We start from the raw sequence: 10,252 nt of genomic DNA on the forward strand, positions 1-10,252 counted from the left end.
TCCCGGCACCAAGCCAGGCGCCCGCGCCCCGCGCTCCCCGCCGCGGCTTACCGAGCAACGAGCCTACGAAGATGACGACTTGCACGGTGGTGGTGAACTGGCGGTACAGCTGAGCCTCGCCCAGCTCTCCCGGCGCGGTGCGGTTCGCGCCCGCCGCCTCGGCGCCCGACGTGTTGCGGGGCTCGCTGCCGTTCCGCGGGATCCAGCTCCCGTTATGCCCCATAGCGAGCCCGGGGCTCCGGCTCCGCTCGCCGCCTCGCGCCGAGCCTCTCCAACCCCGGGCGCCCAGGGACGCGCGGGTGCCTGGTCGAGTCCTGCAGAAGCCGGGGCAGCCGGCGGGTCCCCTCACGTCTCCACATCGCCAGCCCCGGCACCCGGGAGGCGGGGAGGCGGGGAGGCGAGGCCGCGCCCCTTGCCTGTTCCCTCCTGGGTCCCCGTCAGCAGCCACATGAAGGCGGGACGGTCAGGGCCCGCTGAGCGTCGTCCGTCCCCTCTTCAGCGGTCAGCCAGACCCACTCGGCACGGGGGGCGACACCGGCGGCTTGCGACGGCCAGGGAGGGCGCTCTCTCCCGTCGCCCCCTCAGCCACTGCTCACTGCGCCTGCTGAGGGCCAGGGCACCCCTCTCCAGTGCCCCTGGGCAGAGGGGCCCGGCACCGCTCCTTAGAGGGTCCGGAACGTTTGGTGCGAGCTATTTCTCAGCCCTGCTGGCCTCAGGACTGGGAGGCGGAGAAGCCCATGAAATGCACCGGCCGAGCGCTCGGAGCCTCGAGGGGACCCTTATGATCCCGACGGTGCCCATGGCCTGAACGCCCTGGGTCTCCTCAATAACCTCGCCCTGTGCGCCTGGCTGTCCCAAGGCGGTCTCCTTGGGTCCAGCCTCTCGCCGGGGGCTCCGACTTCCCGCCCCGGCACCGACTGCAGGGACCCCGTTCCGCAGTCCCTGTTTGCCTCTGCCCGACCAGGCGCCCCCTCTCTCCTCTCCTGACCCACTCCGGCTCTCTGTCGCTGGGACACAGCTTCGCAACCCGATGGGAACAAGAGAGAACGCCCGTGAAAGGGAAGGGGCACCGTCTGCGCTGCCGGCGGACTCTCAGCGCGCGCCCGGGGCAGCCGGGGACGCGCAGCTGGCGGGCACGGTCACGTGCCGCGCGCGGCCCCGCCCCTCACGCTGCCGAGGGCGCGGCGCCATTTTGGCCCTGCAGAGCGTGACTACTTCGGCGGGAAGCGTGGGAGGCGTGGAGGATTTGTGTCTGGCCGCAGGGAACACGCTCGCGACTGCTCCCTGGCTGCGCTTCGTTTGCTGCTGTCGTTCCTGCCCGGTGTGGCACCTGCAGGCCTAGGATTCCGTGGCGCTGCTACCTGCCTAGGGAGCCCAGTCTCCTGGCCCCTCAGTCAAGCCTTGGGTGTAGCTGAAACATTTAAGAAAGATGGACCGGGGGAGCCCAGGGCGTGGTTTTCTGGGCCGTTTTGTTGAGTGTCATTTCTCAAGTGTACGCAGTGTAACTTGGGCCGAATGGATTCCGGCAGTGAAGAGCTGGGAGGAAGCAGCTTCCTGCAGGCAGGTGCAGAAGGTTGGGAAGCTGGGGTAACCAAGTATCGGAGAAGTGAAGAGAAGCCAAACGGGAGGAAGGAAAGTGTGCGGCATCCAGAGCGAGGACCCGGGGAAGAGGAAAGGAGAAATGAGACAGGAAAAGAAAAAGATACTCTTGACTGGCCTTTATGGATACTGGTTTAATACATGAAGTGCATGATTGGAGGCTTTGACATCTATCAAAGAACTGATAGATGTACCCAAGAACAGTGTCTTGAGAGTTGATTAAAATTACAGTTATTTGTTGATTACCCCAAGGATGACTTCGTACAGTTTGGCTACTCTGCTTCCACTGGTAACCCTTATTACTCTTCTTTAAATCTGTGTATTTGTATACGTTTGGATTCTCACATTACCTGCACATGATAATGCTCTATGTAAGCAGTTATTTTAGTCATTTGGGGGATCAAAAAGGAGAAAGGGCAAATTATTAATTACACTAATTGTACAACCGTGCACCCCAAAAAATGCCAATTCCAGTAGTTAATATTAGATCTGGGAGGCCAAACATTTTTCAAGATGAAATCCCTTATACTATAATTATTATATGTCATAAAACATAAATTACAGGGCCTGGTGCCGTGGCGCACTAGGTTAATACTCTGCCTGCAGTGCCGGTATCCTATATGGGTGCCAGTTCTAGTCCCAGCTTCTCCTCTCACAATCCAGCTCTCTGCTGTGGCCTGGGAAAGCAGTAGGAGATGGCCCAAGTCCTTGGGCCCCTGCACCTGCATGGGAGACCTAGAAGAAACACCTGGCTCCTGGCTTCAGATCGGCACAGCACCAGCTGTTTCGGCCATCTGGGGAGTGAACCAACAGAAGGAAGACCTTTCTCTCTGTCTCTCCCTCTCACTGTCTGTAACTCTACCTCTCAAATAAATAAATAAATAAAAATCTTTAAAAAAAAAACAAACATAAATTACAATAATTCAGCATCCAGCATATTCCTCTAGGGACGTTCAGAGAAAATGTATATAAGTAGAGTTGTTTGGTTACAAAATACCCCTTTACCCACTTTCAACCTCCACCACCTATTCAAAACTAAGAATTTGGATAAAAGTGTAGTAAAGAGTCATTTTTGCCGAAATAAAGAGTGAAGAAGGCAAAAAATCTCTCCCGTGTTTTCATTCTGGAAAAAAAAAAAAAAACCTCTAAATTGTCCAGAGACCCTAAATTGGTATCAGGGTATAGATTTAGGAGGATCAGAAAATAACCATGGAGTACCATAATTCTCGGATAAGAGAAAAAAATTCCTTAGGGGCTGGTGCCGCGGCTTACTAGGCTAATCCTCCGCCTAGCGGCGCCGGCACACCAGGTTCTAGTCCCGGTCGGAGCACCGGATTCTATCCCAGTTGCCCCCCTTCCAGTCCAGCTCTCTGTTGTGGCCCGGGAGTGCAGTGGAGGATGGCCCAAGTGCTTGGGCCCTGCACCCCATGGGAGACCAGGAGAAGCACCTGGCTCCTGGCTTTGGATCAGCGTGATGCGCCGGCCATGGCAGCCATTAGAGGGTGAACCAACGGCAAAGGAAGACCTTTCTCTCTGTATCTCTCACTGTCCACTCTGCCTGTCAAAAAAAAAAAAAAAAAATCATTAGGAAAATTCAGGGCCAAGGAGAGGAGTAGGGTGACATGATTCTTATGGTTATATGTTACAGGAGTTTTTACTGATTACAGTGATGAGTCAGGAGGATTTAAGATGAATGTGTGATACAAGAGATTGGATATTGCAATAGTTTGGATGTGTTATCCATCAATGGTTCTTATGGCTTGGTGCTGGTACAGAGGTGCTGTGAGGGAACATTTAACCTCTAGGAAGTGGTTAGGTCATGAGGGCCGTGTCCTGAGAAGAGACTAAAGTGCTTCTCATGGGACCTCAGTCCCCTTGGGGACTGCTATAAAAGAATTTTGTGGCCGGCGCCGCGGCTCACTAGGCTAATCCTCCGCCTAGCGGCGCCGGCACACCGGGTTCTAGTCCCAGCTGGGGCGCCGGATTCTGTCCCGATTGCCCCCCTTCCAGGCCAGCCCTCTGCTGTGGCCAGGGAGTGCAGTGGAGGATGGCCCAGGTGCTTGGCATCTCCCTGCACCCCATGGGAGACCAGGAAAAGCACCTGGCTCCTGGCTCCTGCCATCGGATCAGCGCGGTGCACCGGCCGCAGCGCGCCGGTCGCGGCGGCCATTGGAGGGTGAACCAACGGCAAAGGAAGACCTTTCTCTCTGTCTCTCTCTCTCTCACTGTCCACTCTGCCTGTCAAAATAAAATAAAATAAAATAAAATAAAATAAAAATAAAAGAATTTTGTGATACCTTTAGCATTGTGGCCCTCGCCAGAGCCAAGGAATTGCCAGTGCCATGCTCTTGGACCTGCAAAACTGCTAACTGAATGAACCTTCTCTCTATATCTGTCTTCAGGTGTTTTGTTATAGCAACAGAAGACTAATAGAGACAGGATTTAAAGTGCTTGTAATGTAATAACATACTTGGCTGGTCATCTACCACTGTATAACAAACCATCAGCATTTTTAGTGTCTTGAACAACTCTACATGCTGTCAGCTGAGGTAGCTGGGTTTGGAATCTGAAGGCTTCCATGTTTGATAGTTGATACTGGCTATTGTCTGGGAACTGAGCTGGAACATCTGTATATGACCTCTCCATGTGGCTGCTTGGCATCCAAATAGCCTGACAGCTATCTTCCACTAGTGTGTATTCCAAGAGTACAAGGCAGACACTGCATTAACTTTTATAGCCTAAATTTGGAAATTGTGTAATATCACTTCCATTGTACTCTGTTTAAGCAGCCACAAGAACCACTATATTTAAGGGGAGGAAATGTAGACCACACTTCTCAATGGAGAAAGTATGCAAGTCACATTTTTGGTGTAAGAAAAGCATATGGAATGAGAAGGACTGTTGCAGTCATTTAAGGAAAATATAATCTGCCACAATATCTGTTTTCCTTTGATTTAAAAACATCCTTCAAAATGTCCCTTTTCTGATTTTTGTGTCAATGTGTGGAATTCAATATGAAACTGAAATTTGGGTCAGAAACCTTATAAATTATTTACAGTCCATTTCAATTAACCACATACAGATGTTTTCTTAGTCCATCCTGGCTATGGGTAGCTTACAGACAATAAAACTTGTTCATGTTCTGTAGGCTGGGGAAAGATAAAGTCGCTAGCAGATTCAGAGTCTGGTAACAGCACACTTCTTGGTCGACTTATGGTGCCTTCTAATTGTGTCCTCACGTGGTGGCAGAGCATCTCTTCTCCTAAGGCTCCATTTATAAGGGCACTAATCACTTTCATGAGTACAGTGCCCTGTGGCCTAATCACCTCCCAGGGACCTGTCTCTTCATGCTGTCACATTGGTGATAGGTTTCAATGTATGAATTTGAAAAGGACAGATTTCAGACCACAGCAGGTGTTATGTTGATATGGGCTGGCCAATATTAACATTTACTAGCAATCAGGTACACAGTTATAGGAGAAGTCAGATGATTAGAATCACTAGCATACACATTTATGTGGTTTTCATTTTCATCCAAAAGTTTCTGATGCTATAATAAAAGTAGATGAGTTAAGAGGTGCCCAAATAGCTGAGCAAATGATAGAACATCATTTGTGGATATGTCTGTGAGTGTGTTTCTGGAACAGATTAGCATCTCAATCTGTAGATTGAGTAGAGAATCTGATCTCGCCAATATGTGTGGGCATCATCCAATCCACTCAGAGGCCACTTGAATAGAACAGAAAGACAGAGAAAGTGCAAATTTGTTTTGTCTCTATGAGCTAAGGCTTTTTTCTCTCCTAGTATTGCACATTGGTACTCCTGGTTCTTAGGTATTCAGATTCATGGAAAATGTGTATTACAAAAAATACACATACATCTCAGAAATTTTTACACCAAAATAAACTTTATCTTTTTTTTTTAAGATTTACTTATTTATTTAAAAGATCAAGTTACAGAAAGAGAAGGAGAGACAGAGAAAGAGGGATCTTAAAAATGGCTGCAATTGCTAGGTAAAAGCCAGTGACCAGGAGCTCCATCTGGGTCTCCCATGTAGGTGGCAGTGGGCCAATCACTTGGACCATCTGCTACTCTGCTTTCCCAGGCACATTAGCAGAGAGATGAATGGGAAATAGAGCAGCTGGGACATGAACCAGTGCCCACATAGGATGCCAGTAATCGCAGGCATCAACCACATCACACTACAGCACCAACCCCTAAACTTTATCTTTTTTTTTTTTTTTTTTTTTTTTTTTTTTTGATAGGCAGAGTTAGACAGTGAGAGAGAGAGAGGTCTTCCTTCCATTGGTTCACCCCCCAAATGGCCGCTGCAGCCCTGCGGCCAGTGCGCTGCACCAATCCGAAGCCAAGAGCCAGGTGCTTCCTCCTGGTCTCCCATGCGGGTGCAGGGCCCAAGCACCTGGGCCATCCTCCACTGCACTCCCTGACCACAGCAGAGAGCTGGACTGGAAGAGGAGCAACTGGGACAGAACTGGCGCCCCAACTGGGACGAAAACCCAGAGTACCGGCGCCGCAGGCAGAGGATTAGCCTAGTGAGCTGCGGCGCCGGCCCCAATCCATGAACTTTTAGATGTGCTCTTTGCATATGTGTATGTACATATGTGCATGAATACATACATGAAGAATCTTTTAAAAGTTCATGGAAAATCATTTGAAAAAGCTATGCACTGGGGCCGGCGCAGTGGTGCAGTAGGTTAATCCTCTGCCTGCAGTGCCAGCATCCCATATGGGCGCCGATTCAAGACCTGGCTGCTCCACTTCCAATCCAGCTCTCTGCTATGGCCTAGGAAAGCAGTAGAAGATGGCCCAAGTCCTTGGGCCCCTGCACCCACGTGGGAGACCGGGAGGAAGAGCCTGGCTCCTGGCTTTGGATCGGCACAGCTCTGGCTGTTGGAGCCATTTGAGGAGTGAACCAATGGAAGGAAATCCTTTCTCTCTGTCTCTTCCTCTCACTGTCTGCAACTCTAGCCCTCAAATAAAATAAATAAAAATCTAAAAAAAAAAAAAAGAAAGAAAAAGTTATGCATGGATTTCAAAAATTTTGAAACAAAATAAACTTTTTTTTTAAAAGAAATTGAGAAAGCCATCTCATACAATAGCATTGTATATATTCAAGGTGTACAGCATGGTAGTTTGCATACACTTCTTTTTTTAAAGATTTATTTATTTACTTGAAAGTCAGAGTTACACAGAGAAAGGAGAGGCAGAGAGACAGAGATCCTCCATTCACCGCAATTGTTAGGCCGTCACAAAACACACCAAACACGGGAGTAAGGGAAAGGGTTTATTGGGGAAAACCCAGCAGACCGGAGGGAAGGAGCAAAGAGGGAACAAAGAGAGAGAAGGAGAGTGTAACAGAGAGGAGAGAGATAGGGAGGAGCTAGCGAGGAGAGAAAAGAGAGACGAGAGAAGAGAGTGAGCAGGAGAGAAGAGAGAGCGAGAGAGAGCCACAGGTTCAGGAACAGGTCCTTTTAAAACTTTGCCAGAGGGTGGGCAGGGACGCAGGAGCAGCAAATCCCATTAGGATGGGGGTAGAGCTTGACAACAGTGGTTGGGCCATGTGGCCACCTGGCTTCCAGCAATGGCAGCGGGACCTAGAGCCTAGGATGGTGTCAGGGTGTAGATCGCGCCATAGATAAAACCGTGCCATTTTCCTAACAGCAATGGCTGGAGTTGTGCCAATCCAAAGCCAGGAGCCAGGAGCTTCTTCTGGGTCTTCCATGAGAGTGCAGGGGCTCAAGGACTTGGGCCATCTCCTACTGCCTTCCCAGGCCATAGCAGAGAGCTGGATCAGAAGTGGAGCAGCTGGGACTCAAACCAGCACCCATATGGGAGAGGCTTTACCCTTTACGCCACAGCACCAGCACCAACTTTTTCTTTTTTAAAAATATTCTATTTATTTATTTATTTGAGAGGAAGAGTTACAGAGAAAGGGAGTGACAGAGAGAGAGATCTTCCATATGGTCCTTCACTCCCCAAATGGCTGCAATGGCCAGAGCTGAGCTGATCCAAAGCCAGGAGCCAAGAGCTTCTAATGGGTCTCCCGCATGGGTGCAGGAGCCCAAGCACTTGGGACATCTTCTGCTTTCCCAGGCTGTAGCAGAGAGCCAAATCGAAGAGGAGCAGCCAAGACACGAATATGGGATGCCAGTGCCACAGGCTGAGGCTTAACCAACTACACAGCAGCACTGACTGATGGAACAAAGACATAAGCCTCAGCCATTCTTGATCATTGCTCAGAAGATAAACATTGGAATGTATTCCTTGCCCTTGAATCTCAATTGGATCTCACACCCTATTGCCTTCGTTCCCCACCCTGCATTCTTTTCCAGATTCCCAAGGCCTCAACCAGTTCCAGGAATTCCCCTCCACCTTCTGCCCCCTGCTCCCACCCCCATCCTAGCCCTCCTGAAATATAAAAAGGCCTGGCCCCTGGGGTTGGGGACTTCTGCCATGTGTCCCATCATGTGTACGCCAGCAGTTGGTCACCCACCTCTATGAATTTATTTTCTCTGAATAAATTCCGTCTGGTTGTAAATTTGTACACTGCTTACTCTCTATTCTGCACCTCTTTTCCTAACATTTATGGTGCCCTGTGTGAGGAGGCACCAGTCTTCAACTCTTCCTAACACTGAACCCAACAAACTTACTTTGAGCACAATTTCCCATGAACTTTCTGAAGCACTCTCAAGTATATATATGACATATATATGTATATATGTAGTCATGCATCCCTTAACAATAGGGATATATTCTAAGAACTATATCACTAGGTGATTTTGGTTATGTGAGCATCAGAGTATACTTGCACATACTAAGAAAGCTGTGGTATCAATAGAAAGAATCTCATGGAACTACTGTTGTGTATGTGGTCTATCATTGACCAGAATGTCATTATGAACACATGTTTCTGTATCCTATTGTTTTGGTTCCTCTAGAGAACCCTGACTGACAGATTTCAATGCCAAGAGTGATTCTAGATGAACAGAATTTGAAGGATGGGTTTTCTGAATTGATTTTGGGGTTTCTAGGAATGATTCTGTAATCTGACTACATTTAATGATGCTAAAGACTCTATTTCCAGCTGTGAAGAGCATAATGATAGCTCATGCTATGAACTATTCATAGAGATATGCAAAATATCTGAATCAGATACTCCTGGTCAACCATTTTTAAGAAGCAAGGATTAGGTACCAGAGTTGTGGCATAACAGGTAGGTTTGCCACCTGTGACTCCAGGATCTCTATGGACACTGGTTTGAGACTCAGCTGCTCTACTTCCTATCTAGCTCCCTGCTAATGCACCTGGGAAAGCTGTGGAGGATGGCCCAAGTCCTTGGGCCCCTGCACCCATTTGGGAGATCCAGAAGAAGCTCCTGATTCTTGGCTTCGGCTTGGCTCAGCCCGTTATTGTGACCATTTGGGGAATGAAACAGCAGATGGAAAATCTTCCCCCACCCTGCCTGTGTGTGTGTGTGTGTGTGTGTGTGTGTCTTCCTCTCTGTAACTGACTTCTCTGCTGGAGCTGGGCCGATCCAAAGCCAGGAGCTTCTCCTGGAGAGGGGGAAAAGCATAATAGGGGGAGGAAAAATGGAATAAGATTTAGAATACTTGCAAAGACTGAAGAGGTGAGCTGAAGTAGGGTAGATCCTATTGGTTTTTGTTTTCCATTTCCTTCTTTCTTCTTATCAGTGAAGATCTCCTCCTTCTTCCTGTCCCTCTCACCACACCCTCACTACCTCTATGTGGCCTCTTACTAAAGAGGGAGAGAAGAGAAAACCTGCAGAAATGGAAATATTTTGGGAATAGTAAGCCCAGACAACAGCATGCTAAGGAAAAAAGAGTCCCTACATCACCTGGTCACATGTCTGGAAAAAACAGTTCTATTTCCAAAGGACTTTGTCTATGTAGAAGACAAAGATAATGCAGGTTATTATGTGGACATTTCTATTGTTCAGCAACAGCTTATTCTCTTCCTCCAGACACACAGAAGTCTCCCCTCATCCTTCTCAGTTGACCTTGCAAAAGGACAAAGTCATGTGACTATTATGACTCATGAGATGTGAACAGAGGTAATAAGTCATTTGTAGGCTAAGGCTATGAAAAGCTATTCGTGATTCCCAAGTATCTCTTGTGCTCTCCCAGTGTGATGATGGATGAGAACTTGTGTTGAAATGGAAGAGCCAAAACATTGTGACAGCCTATGTCTCTGAGTCACCACTTGGGAAGGTGGATACCCTGGAGAGCCACTCAGACCCACAATAAACTTTGTAGGAGCATGAAATGAACCTTTATTGTACTAAGCAACCAAGATTTCCAGACTCGCTCATTATCACAGCATAATTCAACCTGTCTTGGCAAATACATTATGAAAATTAGGGCCTGGGGGCTGGTGGTGTGGCATAGCAGGTAAAGCCACCATCTACAGTGCCAGCATCCCATATGGACACTGGTTTGAATCCTGGTTGCCCTACTTCAGATGGAAAACCTGTCTCTCTCTTTCTCTGCCTTTCAAATAAATTAATTAATTAAAAAAAAAAAATAAGGAGCCAGGAGCTTCTTCCAGGTCTCCCACACAGGTGCAGGGGCCCAAGGACTTGGGCCATCTTCTGCTATCCCAGGCCACAGCAGAG

At 48.6% G+C, this 10,252-nt stretch overlaps 1 protein-coding gene across 3 annotated transcripts in view; it reads right to left on the reverse strand.

Annotated features, from left to right (window-relative positions):
- The window catches only part of GPR176 (G protein-coupled receptor 176), a 129,294-nt gene extending 128,172 nt beyond the window's left edge, over nucleotides 1–1,122 (reverse strand). Inside the window, exon 1 of one of the 3 annotated variants that reach the window (XM_008269217.4) lies at nucleotides 52–1,122. In XM_008269217.4, coding sequence (XP_008267439.1) covers nucleotides 52–223 — 172 coding nt within the window. In that variant the 5' untranslated portion in view covers nucleotides 224–1,122. The remainder of the gene's footprint in view (nucleotides 1–51) is intronic. The other 2 variants (XM_070053973.1, XM_070053974.1) reach the window with 2 other exon arrangements.
- Between the last annotated feature and the right edge of the window lie 9,130 nt (nucleotides 1,123–10,252).

The sequence above is a fragment of the Oryctolagus cuniculus genome, chromosome 12, assembly GCF_964237555.1.
Source record: "Oryctolagus cuniculus chromosome 12, mOryCun1.1, whole genome shotgun sequence".
Taxonomy (NCBI): Eukaryota; Metazoa; Chordata; class Mammalia; order Lagomorpha; family Leporidae; genus Oryctolagus; species Oryctolagus cuniculus.